At 41.7% G+C, this 20,674-nt stretch overlaps 1 protein-coding gene across 2 annotated transcripts; it reads left to right on the top strand.

The window, feature by feature from the left end:
* The first annotated feature begins 5,076 nt into the window (after nt 1-5,076).
* On the top strand, nt 5,077-20,006 carry cdca2 (cell division cycle associated 2). Of its 2 annotated transcripts, none has more exons than XM_084055917.1 (14): nt 5,077-5,155; nt 6,812-6,941; nt 7,818-7,951; nt 8,378-8,516; nt 9,599-9,744; nt 10,682-10,846; nt 12,368-12,485; nt 14,349-14,701; nt 15,165-15,216; nt 15,312-15,383; nt 15,727-15,920; nt 16,476-16,547; nt 17,257-17,389; nt 18,495-20,006. In XM_084055917.1, exons 2-14 carry the CDS (start codon nt 6,815-6,817, stop codon nt 19,529-19,531), a joined length of 2,742 nt encoding a protein of 913 aa, XP_083912043.1. In that variant the 5' UTR covers nt 5,077-5,155; nt 6,812-6,814; the 3' UTR covers nt 19,532-20,006. The 2 variants fall into 2 exon arrangements, with proteins under 2 accessions (XP_083912043.1, XP_083912042.1); XM_084055916.1 differs by having other exon boundaries at nt 16,473-16,547.
* The last annotated feature ends 668 nt before the right edge of the window (nt 20,007-20,674 follow it).

The following is a 20,674-nucleotide window of genomic DNA, read 5'->3' as shown; positions in this document are numbered from 1 at the left end:
TCAAGTTAGTAGTTGGTTGTAATACATCTTGAGAGTTTTCTCTATACAAGTGTAAAAATGGATGGGTCTATTTTTGCATTTTCAGAGTTAACCACTAGCCCACGAATAACACAAATAACCGATGAATAACAAAAATAACCGATTTACAAGCTCGCAATGTGAGCTTGTTCATCTGCTATTTTTGCTCTTTTTGCCCAAAATGCCCAAAGTATGGACATCGTAACAAAAAAAGAGAACTTTTTTTTTCTTAAAGGGATACAGGTCTCAAGCTTGACAATACCTGCATGCATGATGTACTGTACATGTACCAATCCTGCATCCGCTCAGTTATTACACATTTGTTCGCTCGTAATAGTTTCTGTCTCACAAGGCTTTAACTTCTGCTGTTTTTCCTGTTATAAGTTGTATTATTATTATTAATCTATTATCATCCTTATTTTTTATTTTTGCTCAATTTTTGGCTTGTCTGTTATTGATCTTTTATGTTTTGTTTTTAAAGGATGTTAAGTAACTTATTTTGCTTGTACAAACATGTTGATATTTATTATCATTGTACATATGTCCTTATTTTTTATATGTGTATATATACATGAATAAAAATAGAGATCTACTCAATTTGTGTGTGCTTGTTTGTTTGTTTGGGAATATGTCAAACTAGTAACAATGTATCAGAGCTGTTGTACAAAGTTATTTTAAATATTGTAAACATGTTATGGATTGTGCTACATTTTAAACAAGTTGCTATAATGGAATTTGTGAGAAATGCAGCATTCAGATGCAAACCAATGGATCACTGTTTTATAATGCATTCATTAACGCAACTCTCGATCACAAGGTGTAGAATGTAGAAAATGGTTTACAACTGTACAAAGCATTGTATGCAACTCTCCAATACAGAGTGTGTCTAATGCTCATTTCAAAACTGCTACAGCACAGACTGTGTTTGTCAAGTCTTGTGTTGTTTACTAGTGTGGCTTGTGACTGGGTGTCAAAAGAAAGAAACTTGCTTCATGTGGTAGACAGCCCCAGCTGTGGAGAATGGCTGAGTGTTGCAACCACATATCATTGTTGTCAGCTGGGCTGCAGCAACCAAGTCTTGCACGCACGCGCGCACGCACACACACACACACACACACACACACACACACACACACACACACACACACACACACACACACACACACACACACACACACACACACACACACGCACACACACACACACATGCACACACACCCATACACACATCAGTGAAGAATTTGATTAGTGTGACTTGTCAGTGAGTTTGTGGATGTGATTATTTAAGAGTGAGTGAGCATGATCAATATGTGTATTTTTCGTATTGTGCGTGTGCATGCGTGCGTGCGTGTCTGCTTGCGTCAGTCAGATGGATGCACGTGTGAAGCGTAAGCAAGGGAAAAGTCGAGCATAAACAGGAAGAGCTTGATGTACAGTGAGATAACAGAGAAAGAGAGCTTGGCAAATGAAGGAAGTCAATTCCCATGTAACAGTGTGCCTCTGCGGTCCAAAGCCAATCCCCTTCTTATGATATATGTTTGAAACAATCTGCTCTGTCACCCTGTGTAACCTCCTGCAATGTAAACAGTCTGTGAGAGGAGGTGAGAGAAAGCTGCCTGCCAGATCGATGGTTTGAAGGTAATTACCAGGTCAGCTGTCAGCGAACAGACTGGGAGAGGGAAACCAGTTGAACTCCAGCTGTGTTTGTTTGTAATAAGAGTGCAGGAGAGCAGATGGATCCAAGGTAGCAGAGAGGGGACCAGTGTATTCTCTCAGTCCAGCTGTATTGCTCAAAGGGAAGTTGTTAATTTCTTAATTCGCAAAACATCAAATTGAATTGATTTTCATTACTTAGTCGTAATGGCGTGCACCTGGGTAGTGGTGTTTGCTCACTATAAATGTGCTTGTCAGAGACTGGGAAACAGGTAGACCGACAGAAACAGACAGACAAGCCCCCAACACTATGATTGAGACCTACTGGTCGGATCGGCAGTGCAATGTACTGTAGGTGTGAGGGCCGCATAGCAGTCTGAACCTCTAGTGTACTATAATTACATAGCCTAGAGTGCCCAATTATCCAAGCTTTGGAAATAAAACTAGAGGAGGAGTTTGGTAAAAAAAAACTCCTCATCAAAATGTATTTCAGTTACATGCATTATAGTAATACATTCATTATGTATGTGTGTATGAATGATTCATACATGAGTAGAGAATGATTAGGCCTATATCAGAATCATCATAAACCAGTAAATCAATCAACCCATACTACTACCTGCCATATTTTTGACAGAGCTTCTATGGGCTTTAGCGTTAACATACACATACACCGACTTCAGGAAAAGTGTATCAGCGCTTCATCTGGGACTTCTCTGCAAGGGCAGCACCTTATCTGATCTTACCAGCACTGCAAAAAAACAAAACAGGAAAAGGCCTTAAGGACCTCTAAAAGAGGCCCTGGTGCCCATGCTGTTGATCTCACTTCAAACTATACCCTTCACAGTCCAAGCTTCTCACCGGGAGATAGGGGGGTCCTTCTTCAAGGAGATAGAGAAGAAAGAAAATGGCCTATCAGCAGGGATACTGTATCCCAGGTCAGTGTTGGACCACTGACACTCGCTTTACTCCAAGTAAATCTCCTACTGGTAGTGGAGATTTGGAAGCATTTTAACACTGACTTTAGAGAGATTGACGTTAATTCCTTCCTGCCCACCTTCAACATTTACTCACTTCAGTCAAATCTTCCTGTTAACCCTGGAATGCACCATTGCATTTTCATATCATCTACCTGCCCTTCAGACTGCATGCCCACCTGCTTTTTAAAAGCTGTATTTCAGACGGATGGTCCAGACCTTTTATCCATTATAAATTGCTCACTGTCTACTGGTATCCTCCCCTCATATTCTAAACATGCCACTTGTCTACCCCATCTATTTTAAGTCATTTTAGACCCATCTCCAAGCTGCCATTTTTATCGTAGACTTTAGAAAAGTTTGTCTGCACGCAACTTATTTCTTATATGAATAACAATCATATCTTTGAAAAAGTATTTGAGACAGAGCTGTCTTTTGGCAGGTGACCAAAGTGGTTAAATTCTGCTTTACCCAGTTGAGACAACTAGCACTAGTTAGGTCATTCCTTACTGCTGCAGACCTAGAAAGGATTATCCATGCTTTTATTTACTTGTTTATTGCAATGCACTTTATTCGGGTATCAGCAAGTCAAATATTTAACAACTGCAACTGATACAAAATACTGCTGCCACGCTCTTCACACAGCACATTCCACCTTCCGTCCTTGCTGCCCTTCACTAGTTACAACAACATGTTAGTTTTAGAATTGATTTTTAGATTTTACTACTTGTTTTTAAAGGCCTGAATGGTCAGGCTCCTGCTTATCTCTGTGATCTTTTAACTCCCTATGAGCCGTGCCGCTGGCTGAGATCATCCAGCAATGCCCTACTGATGGTTCCAAAGTCTCGACTTGTCACTAAAGGTGACCAGGCTTTTGCCGTAAGGGCCCCTCGGCTGTGGAACTCCCTGCCTGGGATCTCGGGCAAGCAAACTCAGTATCCTCTTTTAAATCTCTTCTTAAAACTCACTTTACAGCTCTTTCTTTATTGATGAACTGTTGTAACCTTTATGTTATTTTATCTTGGCCTTCTATTTTTTGCCACTTCTGTTACTGTAAAGCTTTGTAACTTGTTTTTGAAAGGTGCTGTGTACAAAAATAAAGTTATAATTATCACTCGATTACTCGGATCAATTTAACTAGCACTTACGTTGCCTACAGACTGTATTATGACGGAAGAATTTGGAAATTGTCAACAGTCTGGCTCAGAGACTAGGTCAACAACCTCGTGTCACAGGCCAGATCTGACTTGATCCCAGACTACAACGGAAGACCCTCTTTTCACAGTGTTATTATAGTAACATAATGAGGGCGGGTGGGTGGACGGACCTCTGACGTCACTCTGACTCAGCCATAACCATATGAGGAGTTCCCAATGCAGCTACGACCAAAAGTGTGTTGTCTAACTAACCTCAGTGTGTCATCAGCCGCAAACAAATCGGTCAGCTCCATATATGGGCACAAAATAGGGCATGCCCATACAGTATATGAGGATCAGCTATCTCCAAATATGGGCATAAAAGGGACAAGGACTGACAGATTCAGAGATCCTGTTTGTCCAGAGCGTATGGTCCAGAGCCACAGATCCGACTGCTATGCCCATATATGCACATATATGCTATATTACAGTACAGTAATATACATTCATTATGTATATGTATGAATGATTCACACATGTTTTTTTTATTTTATTTGATGCATATCAAGTAAGAAGGGATACATAATAGGCTATTATACTCCATGTGTTACTATAATTTACACACACACACACACACACACACGCACGCACGCACGCACGCACGCACGCACGCACACACACACACACACACACACACACACACACACACACACACACACACACACACACACACACACACACACACACACACTCACACACACACACACACGCACGCACACGCACACACACAGTTTCCGTATCCTCTCTAGGCCAATGAACACATGTTAACCGACCTCCTATTGGCTGCTTCAAACTGAGTCCCGCCCCCATAGAGCTAAAACCCCACCCCCTCTCCTCGAGTCACCGCCAGTGTTGCCATGTCCGCTGATTATAAGCGAATTTGGGCTTCTTTTTCTGCAATGTTGTTTAAATATTGCTAGTTGTGGCTAGCGGGTTTGTTTTTTTTGGGCTTGTTTCTTATATGAAGTGTAGTTGCTTATTTGGTCTTGCTTCTTAATGTTGTTTAAACCAGTGTTTAACATTTTCAAGTCAAGGACGGAGGACTCCCAAATTAATATGTATTTCTAAAATATTTTATGCCATACAAGATTTGTGTTGTTAAAATGTTTCAAAAAAATATTCAAATGTTCTTCCTTCTAAATAGCCAATAAAAATGGCTCGCTTATTTTAGGCTTGTTTTCATAGGTTTGTGGTTGCTTATTTCTTTCGCAAAATCTGGCAACAAAGGTCACCACCGGGCGCTGCTTAAAACCGAGGAAATCAAAATTCCTACGACCGACTACGTTCTGTGCTGCTATCCTCCTTCCTCAGGTATTAAATAATGCTGTGTTATCATCACTGCCACGTTTGTATACGTTTGCATTATAATAGATTTGTATAGAATATAGAAATGGTAAATATTTGTTGTTGTGGTTCAGAAGTTTGTGCGGACGGATCTTACGTCGTCCTCCACAGTTGGTTGGTTGTTCGTCTGAGGAGCCAAATTTGAACGTACTTAACGTTAGTTTAGCTGCTCAGCAAGAGTCAGCATTGTTGTTATATATATTTCAAATAATAATAATATATACAATCTAGTGAATCTACAACAAATCCTTGTTATAGCTCCTTGTGTCTGGCATGCGTTGTTTCTACGACAGGAATGAAGTTCGAATGCCTTGATAGTTTTTAGCTTAGCTTAGCATGTTGTTAATAACAAACAGGGCTGCGCTTCATCGTCTTGACTGTGGACGGCACGTTTATTTGAATATAACGTTGGCTTTGTTTGAACGGATCCAACTCACGCGAAAAGCAGCATACTAACTAACTCAGGACATAATAACATTAGATACAATGTAAACGATACCATCCAGACCGATGCTAGGTTCATTGTTTACCTGGTAGCCCTATCCTATTTTCTGTGAGGCATTATCATTGTTGTTCTCTCTTCAATCTACCAGTATATCTATTAACCATGTTTTATTGATAACAGTACTGTAGAGTTAATGCATACTCTGTGGGCTTTACATTTCAATAGCAGATTAATGTATCTATTATGTGTGAGTGTGGTACGTTACACTCATATCTATAATGTTTTGCATGCTACACTACTCTCCCATGCTGCTGAGCTTACTACTTGGTTGATACAATTACTTAGCTATATAAACTGCTTTGTTTAATACATATTCAAATATATAAATAGGTTTTATTTCTCTACTAGGGCAATGCCTGTTGGGAACACATGCCCCTCCGATTATGCTGTACCCGTTGCACCTGTTGTCCGACTACTTAGTACAGTACCCATTATCATTACATATCGATCTCCATATGTGGGCATACAAGGGCCACAGACAGGTGCAGAGATCTCATTATGTGCATTAAACGGGACACGCAAGTGGACAGACAGACAGATATTTGGATTTTCTGTTCTGAACAACCGCTGGTCCAACACACCCCCGGGTCCTTGGTTGATTGATTGATGTACTTTATTTAGTAAGACATGAGAAAATCAGTACATGGAAGTACAAATTCACAATACAAGGTACTAAACTGGAAGACTCATTATTAAGCACTAAGCTTGCTTAAGATGAGATCCCCATGCACACAAATCATGATGATTGCTGGTGATACACACAGCAACTGACTCTCTGAGCAAGTTTGAAGTTGATCGGTGGGGTGGTTCTAGAGTTTTGTGACAGACACACACACGCAGACATTTCTGTCTGTGTTCCTTTTATGTCCGACTTCACACCAGGCACTGCACTCCTCGGCTCCTGCCATACCCGTGACAGCGTCAGACAGACGGTTCTCGAGATACCCAAAGGACACGCATTCAAACTCAGTCAAACGCGTGCACACAGAGATTAGCCTAATTCATAGAAGGATGTATACTCATCAACATGTAAACCAAACAAGATTTTAAAAGATAATTCTGTTTTGACTATAACCTTTTGCATGAGACTGTCATTCAAGTGTTTTATGTTGCTGTAGATCATGGCCGGTGTAGAAGACCCACCCATGGGTGAGGGTGATGCCTCATCCCCACTGGATTTCTCTCTTACACCTATTCAGTTTGGCATCTCCACCCAGAGTTTCACCCCAGCATCTTCAAGCCACAAAGGTGAGAGCCACAGGTCATTTCCTTCATTCATTGTCATTTCATAGTAAATAAACATGAAGACAAACTTGGGGTTATAAGTCAGGGTTTCCCCTAGGCAATCTTTTTCCAAAAAATGTAACGGCCATATTTAATAAACGTCACGTACATGTCAGCAGATATGTGCATGTGCAGTGCACCTGCAAAAACAAGTGTATCGAAAGGGTAAAATACAATTGGCAAACAATAAAATATACTAAAACAAGGCTTAATCAATGATGTCTAGCATCAAGCCATCAATAGAAAATGCAATGTGAAACAAGGGAATAAAATGATGAAAAATAACAATATAATTATTGAAAGGGCTTTACAATAAAAAATGTAAGAAGCGACTGTTCCATCCTCCGAATCGGATGTCAAGACGATATATTTGATAAGAATCGGAGCAGCAGGAGTGGTGCTGCTGAGTTTTCTGTTCCGCACTGTTGTGAGGAAAAAGGGCTGAGCCAGAAGGCCAAGCTCTCCATCTACAGGTCAACAGGTCTTCATCCCTACTCTCACCTATGGTCATGAAGTATTAGTATTGCCTGAAAGAACAAGGCTATACAAGCAGCCAGGGGTGGCTGGCATCTCCCTAGTCCTGAGACATTCCTGCTGGCTCACAGAATGAGAAATATGAGGTAACGAGATAATTATGTTGCCTCATTTTTATTATGTGCTAGATCTTATCTAGCACACTGGCTACCAAAACCAATCCAGATCCACAGTTTTTGACATTCATAAACTACAAACAAAGCATAACGCAAAACAAATTTGTATGATCAACATTGCACGTTTGTGCTATCAATATGTGCATGCTGTTGCGGTGTAATCACATTCAAAGCTTTCTATTTACTGCAGACAAGACTCGTTTGGCTCAGCTGAAGAAGAGACGGAGGTCAGCTATCGGGGCCCGGGGCTCACCAGAAACGAACGAACTCATCCGGTTCATGGCAAAGCAGAGAATGAATACTCCTCCCACTCCACACACTCCAGTGAGTCACACCTCAGTGTGCTTTTGAGTAGACTGTTGGGGACTGCGCTGATGTCCCACCCAGTAATCATTGTTGATGCATGTCTATACTTGTACACAAACAATTCAACTTATTCAGATGCTTTCCTGGTAAAGATAACTGGGAATGTTTCAAAACTGTAATAAAAACAAAACAAAAAAAAAGTTTTATTTGTGCAAATGTTACTGTACAAATGCAATTTATTTTAAATTGTCCTTTTAGTATGTTTAGTTGTTATACAGGTGAAAGTCAAATCGATGGGCAAATGACAATTGAGAATAGCAAGGATGTTTCTAAAGATATTTGTATGCTTAACAGCTTGTACCGACAGACACCGTTAATTATCTTCGTTTGTCACGTTTTGTTCAGTCTTTATTTTATTTTTTTGTCCATCCTGCTTCACCACAGCTGGACAGAGGAAGCTCATTGCTTCCCAAAGTCTCGTCCACCCTGAAGCAGAAGATTGCTGCCTTCCAGACCCTGATGAATGTAGAGGACTGCGAGGGCTACAATACAGTTCAAAAGGAGGACAAAGATACAGGAGGAGGTATCTTTGCACTAGATTATCTCTCTGGTGAAATCTTCCCTTTAAAGGAGTAGTTCACCCAAAACATGACTTATTTTCTATTAATTGCACACCCCATGAAGCCTTGACTCCATGGATGTATTTGTGTTTTTGTCGCATTCCTAAGCTAATAATTCCTGTCTCCTACCGGCTAATGTATCCGATAGGAACACAAAGTAGATTATTTGTGTCTCCTACTGGAAATACACCCGGGCATCAAATTATTGGCTTAGGAATGCGACAAAAACTAAAATAAATCCATGTATTCAAGGCTTCATGAGTTCATGGGGTGTGCAATTGATAAAAAATAAATACTTTTTTGGGTGAACTCCTCCTTTAAGGCAGCTCTCCACTGCACCGATTTCGGTGGCAAAATGTTGCAGGCCAGTTCTGCCAGCTCTAAGGCATTAGCACAACAATGTGCACATCGGCCGACTGCTTGTGATGAACTAAATGCCAACTTTTGCTAACACACTACCAGTCTGTTGCAGTCTGTTTGGTGGAGAGTCACCTTTAGTGTATTAGAATAATGGCTTTTCTTCTCATTGGAGAAGAGGAGTGCTATTCCAGTAGGAATGTTTTGATGCACTATAGAGGCTTCCATCAGAACCAATGATTGAATTCTCATAAGCATAATAATAATACAACAAATGTATGTAGCGCTTTTCTTAGTACCCAAAGTTGCTTTACAACAAAATAAACAACTTTTATTAGGAGAGAATTCAAGAATGCACAAACACTGTTATAGATTCCTTCATTTATGCAACACCAGCCTCATCAGCTTGTAAAATCTCCACACTTCTCTTGTTGTTGCTGTTTGGGGCTTTCATTTTATTATTCTCCATTCACTTTGAACGTACTCAATGTCTCTCAAATTTATTATATTATTTTACAGTGGAGAGTCTCCCAGGTCCCTTTTGTATTCCAAAATATTTTGTAACGTGTGTATTGACGGGTGGGTACAATAAATTATAAAAATTCTTGCTCTCTGTCCCTGATGCAATTCTTCTCTTATTTGTGGTTTCTACTCTGTTCCTCTCCGTCCCACCCTCTTTCTCTCTCAGATGAGAGAAGCCCTGTTGGAGGGAAGGAGAACTGCCCGCCCCCTGTGAAGAGGAGGTACACGACCCCTCTGAAGGAGTGTGTGGAGGAGATTAGGGAGGCCGGCGCTCCTATCCTCCGGCACACCAGTGTGGTGGAGGAACAGGAGGTAACCTCACTATGACTGCAAACTTTACTTAAAGTGGGCCATTGTAAATAATTTATCTAAAAGTTTTCTTCTCTGTACACTTGGTTTACTTTGAAACAGTTTATTTTTAACTCCTGTGTAAGAGGATTTCTATGGTGTGCGTGTCCTGAGCTGAACTTCCCTGGGCATTGGTTTGAGAGGTAGATCTAAAATAATAGATGTTGGTCCAGTTTTCAGTTTGTGGACTCTTTATCCCTTTGTGCTTTATTTTTCTATTTTTGAACGGAGCTCCTTTACAAGCGCCATCAGGCCTTATCAGCGGTTCTTCTGTGGCTTTTATCCAGCAGATGTGCTTTGCCCTCATTTTTCCATTTGGTTCCACATCTGTGCCTTTTGTTGCCAGTTGTTGTTCTAATGCAGTGCTGGGAGAGTGGCCAGTGTCTATGGGGGGGTGGGGAACAAGTGTTGCTGATGAAGCTTGTGTAGATGAATCATTTGTTATGACTGATGAGCTGAGGGGTTTGTACAGCCTGACGGGTGATGGAAATGCTTAAATTTGAATGTGCTACGGTATCTCTAACATCAGGTGTGTACTTGAAGTCTGAATGCTGATTTCTGAATACTCGGGTAACTAAGTATCTAAATCGTTGTGGTGTGGACTCCTAGAACATATTGTAATATCCAAATGGTGGTACAACAGTGAGTTGAATATATTGCTGAAACTGGGATAATAAGAGACTATTGAGTGTGCATCTTGAAAGTGCTTGAAATGTGATTTGACTTTAGAAAGCCCTATACAAGTCCTCCGCACAGTGTAAATCCCGATGAGGACATCGGCTAAATGACAAAAATATAAATGTTAGCTACATGCTTATGCAGGCAGCATTCTGGTTCAGGTGGCACAACACTAATGATTGTTTACAGAGGGAAAAACACTGATTTCATTGATTTCCCACAGGTTGATAAAGGACAGGCACCACTGGTTGACACACGAGGACCAAAGCCGCTAAATGAGACGGTGAAAACGTTTTTTTTCAAACCCATCCGTCTCAACTCGGAGCCACACATGATGGGTGATCTCCTGGCCTGTCCGCTCAAGTCTTGGACCCCTCATAAGACACGGGTAGGGAGTCCAAGATACACATTGTACACATATGAAAAGTCACTAACTTGGCATTGCATTGCACACTGCCGTTGAACAGCATACACCAAAACCCCCAATCATTTTCCATGTACAACCTCACCCACACCAGTGGCTACTGGTTACTAATCAACACGCCAGCAACACTTCATGCCACTGTCCTGTTTCCAGCATCACTGGCACTGTACAAGAGCATATTCTTTGTTGCATCTGGGTATGTCTGCTCTGCTTCTGTCATGTGGCAGTTTCTCTTCCTCAACTCGCTGTTGTGTGTAGAAAAAAAACTTGTACTCCCTACTTTAAAAGTCAAAGTATTTAATCAATCAATGACAATTATAAAACTATTTTTTTTTTTTTATAGACATTGTCAAATAACTGTTGCCTGAAAAATCTGCTTTGTCAGTTTCTGCATAGGTCTGCAATGGTCAATGTCCTTGTGAAATTTCAGATTGATTGATTGAAGAACCCACTAAGCATAAAAATGCATGAGATCCACATAACACAGCCACATAACTGTATAAATGTAACCATCCGCCGATTGGTTGGTATGTCACTGTAGCACGCTGAGTGCTACTACTGTGGGTTCTTGCTGACACTTGATGAGACTGTTTTGTAATAAAAGCTTCTGCACTTAAGTACACGTACATGAACAACACAGTATTATATGGTGCGCCAAGTCTATGTAGCCCAGCCTTGCTGTGTCTGCTACTTATGCATATAAATCAAAGTCCTTTTATAACTCTGCACTGTTGAGCTAGCTCTCTTTCTGCTGGCCTTCTCTCTGGCATTGTGTGTGTGTGAGTAGCCCAGGTCCAGCACACTACTATAAATAAAAGAGGATTAGCCACAATTAGCCATTTGGAAACACTAGCCAATCTATTAAAGGGATGGTTAACCCAAGAAATGACTATCTAATATCTATCTATTGGATTCTTCTATTCGCCCAAAAAATTATCCTTGTATTAAGACATCGCGGGGTAAGTAAACGATAGAAATAGTCATTTCTTGGGTGAACTATCCTTTTAACCCTGGCACTGGTCCACAGAGTGTTATGAAGAGTGGCGGCAACAGAAGTCCAACATATTTGATCATCATGTAGGCATGAACGTACCTTTTTTAAAAGGGCACCAAATGGTCTATTCTGCTGCAACTCTACTGTGCTGCTAGACAGTGTTTACTGCTAACTTCAGTTTCAGTCCATGAAATCAAAAGAAACTCATCATCCGGAAATTGCAGTGAAATACTGTGTCCATTCAAGGTTATATTTATTTGATTGTGGACCTTTTTATGTAAGAAAACGGATGCTTTTTTCAAATTGCACAGGATGGTATCACATTCTGGCATCAGTATTAATAATAAATACATTTAAAAACGTACAATTATAGTGTAGCCTCATCTTTTCTCTGAAGCTTTCTCAAATCTTCCACATGCTCCTCCATTCCTGTCTCACAATCCCACCAAACTGAGAGATGTTACCCATGCTGTCTGCCTATCCCCCGACAGGAACCTCCATTTGAACTTCATGTTCAAAGTCTCAGCCGACCACTGCCTGAGGCTCCAGCAGCAGCGCCAGGCTTTCTGCCCACGCCACCCTCTCCTCCCTCCATGTTGGAGTCCACAGGTAAACACACACCTCTCTAATTGGTTCACACCAGAGAATCCAACCTGTTTTTATCTGTCTCTGTAACCCCAGCCTTAGATTTACCACGCACAGCTAAGTGCAGGGTCCCCACGGTCATGAAATTCCTGGAAATATTTTGAAATTAGAAAAATCTTTTTCCAGTCCTGGAAAAGATTTGGAATTTGTCTAGGGTCCTGGAAAAATATTTGGCTATGTATTGTTTTTGGCTATTGATTTTGTTAATGTATACAATTTTCTTCCAAATCATCTACAACATTACACAACATATGTTTTGTAATGATATAAAAAATATCTGAACGGGCTGCGTGATTGCAGCCTAATGTATACCGGACGTGACAAAAATAACAGATCTACAAGCTCACAATGTGCTGCAGCGTGATGCGTAGTTAGTAAATTTGGCACGAAAATGGAATTGTACCATTCTATGGTTTATTTTTGCTACACTGCCTGTCTTTGGGCATTGCACATAGGAGTAAGAGACTCATTATTGCGCTAAATGATTGTTCTACAGGCCTGGAAATTGGGTTAAATATTCTGGAAAGGTCTTGGAAAAGTTTTGGAAATTCAGTGGTAAAAATGTGTGGGAACCCTGTAAGTGCTTTATGGAGTGTATATACTCGGGAAGAATGGCAATGTTTTGTTTTTGAAATTGGAAAGGGCTTTCTATAAGGATATGGAGTAACAAGCCAATAGGAAAAAGCAGGGAGAGAGATGGGGAGGGGGGGGGGGGGGGTTACAACGCTCTCGTAGACTATAAATGTGAAGAATATGCATATAATCAATATTCACGTGATTGTGCCATGGGGAGATCCCGTGTGAACGCACGCGTCAGGGAAAAAGTAGCCACACAAGTATTATAACTTTAGGGAAGAACAATTTCATTTTACACTCCCCTGGGAATTTGTATTATATTTATCATGTTGCATAATATATATTCATTTATTAACTATAGCTATAAATATAATTCTAGCTCAAGTGGATGGCAGTGTCAGCCCACACCACAACTATATAACGTCTGATATAACATGAGTGTCGATGCTCACATAATTATCATTAGTTATCTTGCTTGGTGTGGACGGTTCTTAGTTAACACCTTCCTAGTATAAATGCAGTGGTGAGTTACTTAGTCACTTAGTAAAATAGTCAATTAACAAGTTGATTTGTTTTGTGTGGTGCGTGCACTAGTATGCTTTCATTGCGTGTAATTTAACTTATTTGGCTTGTTAACACGTCTGTGTTGTGTGTTGGCTTGTGGACTTAACCTATGATGTATGTTCATGTTCTTTTTACAAAATAATTTAAGTGATATTGCTCATTCCCTTCTGTGCGTATTGTTAGTTAAACCTTTATTTGCAGGGATTGGAGAGAGAAGGTTTATGTGTGTGTGTGTGTGTGTGTGTGTCTGTTGCTGTTCATTCCCTATGGTGCTGAAATTGTCCAACAAGTCTAGTCTTGTTATTGCAGGTGTATGTTGGGTAGTGGCATTCACCTGTGTTGAGCACCCAGCAGCAGCGCAACGACCATGGTGCAGTTTTTGGCATGCACAAGTTTACTATGTTTGTTTTAGTCTGACATCTCCTAATTCACCCAGCTGAGTTAAGATTTAGATAATGTTCAATGCGTCCTTGCGTGTGCCCTCTCCTTTGTGGACATACTTGACACCGTTGGATCCTGTTTTATTTACTGCTTCGAATCAAGCCTCGTGTGCAGCACACCAAACTGTATGAATTTAGAAGAATGGTTGGTCGTTAGATTAAGAATGGTACTTGTTTCTGATGGATCACAACAGAATCCCTGTGAAGTGTGCTGGTAACATTCTAAAGCACATTTGTCTCTCTGCAGCCAAGAGTGATTCTTCTGGAAGCCATGCTGAGGCAAAGGGACATCCAAATCAGAAGAGAAGGGTACATTTTGGCGGGCCACTCTCCCCGGAGTTATTTGACCGGAACTTCCCCCCGAGCACCCCACTGAAGAAGGGGGCCACCCCGGGCCGGTCTGCCACTCCGGGAGACCGCCTCCGTCCAGCGCTGAAGACCCCCCAGAGGAGTGAACCCCGAATAGCCACCCCCTCGGAACAGCCCGACCTCGGTAGCCCCTTCAACTTGGGAGCGTCGCCTTTATTGTCATTTTCGCTCACTCGTTCTCGTAAGGTACCGTGGACTGGTGGAGAGGATGGTGTGGAGACATGTGGAAAGGTAGGAGTGTCAGAAGGAAAAACTTTTTTATGTCTGCTTTCTTGTACTTTAATTGGAACAGAAGGCCAAGTGCCAGGGTGGCCTGATCATAGTTAGACACTGCATCGTAGGAATAAAAGGGTGCTTATTTCAATTGCCACAACAGCCAATATATGCACACAGCTATGCGTCCTATTTAGTATTATTGAGGAAGGCACTGTATCCATACTGGCTCAATCTTTGTAAGTGTGTCAGTTCAAAGCCTTAAATTAAAAAACACATACCGGTAATTGTAATGTGCACTTTTGACGTGCTTCTGGTTACTGAAGCCACACTGCCCGGGTCTGTATTTGTGCATCATCTGTATATTTGACTATTAGGTATTATGACAACAGAAGAGTAAGTTTATGTGACTATAATGTACAGTGCAAACAAAGTTTTCCTGCATAAATTAAATAATGACTGCTTTGTTACTGCTCCTTAGATTTCATTCCCTTCACTGGATGATATGGATGACTTGTTGACCGACAAAACAGGTTGGTGCCAGTGGCTACTATGATGGAAGAAATCGTATAGCATATTCAAACATGCTAGATGTGACAGCTCTTTCTCCATATTGTGTTTTCATAAGGCATGTCGGAGGCCCAGCCGCTGGATTTAAACGCTGCCTTCCAAAAAGAATCTCTCACAGACACAGTGACAGGTGATGGCATTTTATATTCGCTCACTTTGGACAACTTTAGTCAATTGTCCTCTTCTGAGGGCTTCTTAGCGGTGTGTTTGTAGTTTAATCAGTTTGTAGATTGGCTAATCGTTAAAGGTGCAATAAGGGAAATTATTTTGTTAAAATAAGTGTTAAATATCTACAGTATATTTTAATAATCATTGCTAGAGTTTTTATTCAGTAGTAGAGGTCTCCAGCTGTTTAGTAAACAAATGCACTCCTGAGTGTAAAATGGGTCAATGTTTAGACTGTTTTTATGGTCCAGCATATGATTTTGCAGTGCATCTCCAGTTCAAGATTAACGTTTGTCTTTGTCTTGTAGACTCTGTCCCAGAGCCTCAGGCTGAGCCCTGTGGCTCTGAGATTGGCATGCAAGAGGGGACGAAAGTCCATCCCCAACCAGAGACTGAGAACGTGGTGGAACTACCAGACCCAGCTCGCTGTTCCACCCGAAAAAGAAAGGTCAGCTGTATTCAGGGAGGGTCGGATCAGCCTGCACACTCTTTCTGTGGAAATGTAAGACATGGTCCTTTGTGTGTAACACACTCACACCTGGGAGCTGTCCAGTATAACATGCTGTTTGACTGTTGATGACCACCGAGACACTCCACAGAATCAATTTAGTGCAGCTGCAGACTAGTAGTTATTGATACCATTTGAGTAGTTGGTATTACCATCAATTGAATTCAACAATCTGATAAATATTATACTTGACCCATTAGACCTGAGGCTGATAATTGGTGGGGTCTTATCACTATAGAGATGGGGATCAACTCCCTATTCTATAGGACCCAGTTGCAAATTTATCAAAACCCCCAAATGAGTTGCTTTCTATCAAACCTCATCCCTACTTCTCACACTCTCATCTAATGAGTAATCCCACGGGATCTAGCCTTAAAGTCCAGAGGAAATGGCATTTTCGACAGCATCCGTGTGTGTGTGTGTGTGTGTGTGTATATATATATATGCATATATTGTATAATAGGTGGAAGTGTGTGGTGTATGTTGCATTTTTGTGTACATGACTAGTGTATAATCCATCCTGGTGTAATTTCTCCATTTCTCCAGCAGCCTGAGGACAGTGGTGAGCCTGTGAAGAGATTGGTGCGCTCAGCTGCCAAGTCTGCCGCTGGGAAGATGAAGGTGAGTCAGCCAAGGCCCTCCCCTCTCTCTCTGCAAAGTTCAACATGACATGGGGACCTGCGACTTATTTAACCACAACCACCACCTAGCATCTCTATTCTAGTTCATACTAGATGTTTGGTGAACATTTCAGCAAAAATGTACAAGCTCCCAATGCGTCACACTTATAGATAGCTATTTTCAGCAAAGAGATTTGGTGTACAGGGGGGAAAAATGAGGGCCCACCCAAGTACAGACCCGTGGGGAACCAAAGTCACTGCTGTAATTCCTGAGCCACTGAGTGTAATGTAATATCTCTCTGAGAGTATCTCATAAGCCAAATTCCAATACTATATAACTTGCGCACTCTGGAAGTCTGCAACATTGCACGGCTCCTCTGGCTATCCTCTGGTCTGTCCAATAACAAAACGGATAGTCAGTCAACACATCTGGTGAGTTGACAAACGGCGCTGAAGTGAACACTTGTACACTCACTGGTACACTCATCCTGGCTCAAAGCGTCTTGGGGAGCTCACTGTCTCTAAGGTCTCGGCTCCTCCAAAAGCAAATTACCATTTGCAACATGAATGATTTCCGGGTAAAACTGGAAGACCAAGTGCGGAGTGAGCAGAGAGTTTGGTATTGGAATTTGGCTATAGTCTCTCTGTCAGGGGTGTGGGTGTGTGTATGTCTGACTGGCTGTAAAGTTACAAAGCTTCTGCTTCTTAAGGCTGCCTCAAATCGTCGCTGGTCCAAGGAGGTAGACCGATCACTGTATGGCTCCAGAATCTATGCCTCCAAAGACCCCACCCTAAGCCCCGTCACAGAGACCCTGTCCGGATGCTTAGCTACACTACGCACAGGTATACAGAATTCATATGCACATCTGCTGTATCACTTATCTCATGTATTACTGTCTACATTATCTGCCGATCACACTGATACACGATTGCTAGAAACTCGTTACCAGCTAAAACATTGCTTTCGTTTCCAGCTAAAACATTGTTTTCCTATGGTAGGGCCGCATTTTTTGAGTGTTTTTTTAGGTGAATAAAGTAAATTCAGCTCAAGGCATGGAGTGGCACCATTCCACCATTCCTTCCTTTGATGCCAGTAGACTCGAGACTCAACGTCTGCTGAATCAATTTTCACCCATGATTCCTTATTTGATCACGTGGTTATGCAGGCAGTCCTGCTCCACAGGCGGACCATGTTTTGCCAAGGTGTTTCTGAAGGCTCTGCATCTGTAGCGACGAGTCTCGGTGTGATCACCCCCTTACTCCAAAGTTCAAAGCTGTTTTTAGAAGGGCTCCTTTTAAAGATGAGACATGAAATGCAAAGAATGAAATGCCCATTGCATACTGCAACCAGAACAAAATAAAGTGGTTCACGAAATTTAAAATGCAGTTATGTTATATCAAAAATGTGTTTAACTAGTTGAAGAGGTTTTGTTTAGGGTGCCTGGTGGTGCAGCGCTAACCACGCAAGGACCCATGTTTGAATCTCAAATTATTTTGGGGGTCCCTAGATGATTAGCTGACTGTGCAACATTGTTTTCTCACTCAACAGTAAACAGGGTATCTGTACATTTCTAAAGTTACAATTTAATGACCTTTAAGACCTTTTTAATACCAAATTGTCAAATATTACGTAAGAAAGAGGCAAACATTGTGAAAATAGTAGATCTACAAGGTCACAATTCCTCGCACTGTGAGGGGTTGTGAGCTTGTAGATCGGCTATTTTAGATGGAATTGTAGGAATTACATTTAGTTTGGCTATTTTCACAATATTCAAGTGCTTGTCATGGTGGGGGTCCCCAGTTCAAATATGACTATTTTGGGGGGTCTTGGGCCTGAAAGGTTTGGGAACACCACTGTCCTGGGATTGTTGTCATGATCTCTCACACCACCCTGAAACCCAACCGTAACCTCACTCCTAAACACAACCCTTTCCTTGCCTCCACACAGCCTCTAATGAAGAGTCAACTCTGTCCCTTCCTACTCAAGGAGAGTTCCTCAACAGTGATCCCATTACAGGAGTCCTCACAGCTGCCACTGAGCTGCATGACTGCTCCTCCGCCAATAATGAGAATGTTGAGACGGAGGACCTCAGTCCCACAGACCAGTTGGAAAAGCCCCCTGTTGAATCCTCTACCCCCAGGATAGGAAAGCTAACGCGCAAGAACAGGAGCTGGTCAATGCCGAGCTCCAATGCCAAGTTGGTGGTGAAGCGCAACAATGTGAAAGGTAGAGGAGGGAAGGGCAGAAAGGTGAGTGTTCCTGTTGATCCCTGGCTCAGTGGGGATCTACAGAGCCCACCCAAGACTGAAACAACAGGACATGAACATGGTGAAAACCACGCCACCATAAACCAAGGGTCAACAGAGTCCCTTTCCAGACAGAGTGTACCTGAGAACACTGAGGTTTGCAATGATGAGCAGTGTCCCCGAATATCAGTTCTAGATGCACAATGCACAGAGAGGGGTAAGAATGAGGAATGCCACCCAAGTCTAAATGAACCTGTCGACACTTGCTTAGATGTAGAAATCGCTAGCACTGTGAGTATGTCAGAGTTGGCACACCAAAACCCAGTTCAGAGACTAGCTGGAAATCACCTCATCGTGCGGGAGGGTAAGGTGGCAGCCAACCAGACAGAATGTGAATTGGTCCAGGGAGAAACGGGACCGCCAGCCAATCCACCAACCAGTCAGCTGGACTCATCCAGTTCTGACAACCAGCCAGGAAGCTCACATCTTGCTCCCTGGCAGGCCGACTTCAACGTGGAGGATGTCTTCAAACCGATAGCACCCAGGGGGCAGCGCTCCGTGCGTCGTAGCCTGAGGAACCGGAGCAAAGTGGATCTCAGTGACACCTGTGGGGGGAGTAGCTCAGGGATGGCCTGGGTCCCCCAAACCTCCCCAGAATCCATCAGAACGGTGCGGAGGAGGTCACGTCAACAGCTCAGCGCTGTCTTACCCCCCTCGGATGTTCCCACCTCATCCTGATTTTCCTGAGGAGGGACATGGGTGAGTTCTCTCCCATGTCCACCAAGCAAATCAGCTCCTTGGACTATAGACTTGATTTTACAGTGACACAGTTTTAGCAGTAAATTGCCGCCTAAAATGTGCATGTTCAAATATTGTCTTTTTTTTTTTTTTTACCCCCCCCTTTTCTTTTAAAATGTATTGCAAGTGCCACTCTGGAACCCTCTTTGATTTTCAAGCCCTACATGTCTAGGTGAACTTAGATGATAAGCATTTTTTTCTGAGTTCATTAGAACTTTGATATTTGCCATAAAACTTGCAACAATCTGGGAGAATGTTGATTTCTTTTTTTTTAATGATCATTTTTACACTGTCCTAGAATGTGCAAAAATTAAACTTTTTTTAGGATGACAATATTGTATGGTGTTTTTTTTTGTGGGGGTAGATATCCAGATGGCTGCTATTTCCCTTAGTTTTCTGCAAGTTTGGCTGCAATCACTACAATCATCAGTGTTTCATTGAATTATTTCCAGAACTTGCATATTGTTGCTGTCGGGCAGAAACCTTATATTTCAACTTTTTATGTTCTTTTGTAAATGAATGCGCTACTTCATCGTAGAAGAGAGAAGTGCGAAAATTGACCATCTACAACAAGCTCACAGCGCATTGTGATGTGTTGGTAGCTTGTAGATTTTCCCAAAAAATATGATTCTGTGGGTTTTATAAATATTGAACCAATGAAGTACTAACACAAGCTTGTGACTAAATAACTACATTGGAGAACAGGTTTTGTGTGTGTGTATGTATGTATGTATGTGTATCTATATTTTAAAAATGGTTTTGCACATACAAGGTTTTGACTTGACAGCAACGATATACTGCTATTTATCGAGTCAAGAATAGTTCTAACCAACCTTATTAAAACTGAGGCTTAGCCTAATTTGCTGGGCCTAGTTTGAGCTCGATCTGAAGATCTACTGCTTATTTGGTACATCTTGGTAAGTCTTTGCTTTAAAGGAGTTGATAACCTGCATTCTGAATACTTTTTTTGAAGACATGGTTGTGGGCTGAAGTGAACAAATTTGATAATCACCACCCGAAGCTTCAAACATCAAGACTGAAGGTTGTGAATTGGAGCAAATGAGACAAATATTTAAAACATGT

Source organism: Gymnoscopelus microlampas (genome assembly GCF_963454915.1).
Source record: "Gymnoscopelus microlampas genome assembly, chromosome: 4".
Lineage (NCBI taxonomy): Eukaryota > Metazoa > Chordata > Actinopteri > Myctophiformes > Myctophidae > Gymnoscopelus > Gymnoscopelus microlampas.
This window is presented reverse-complemented; position numbering and strand designations above follow the sequence as displayed.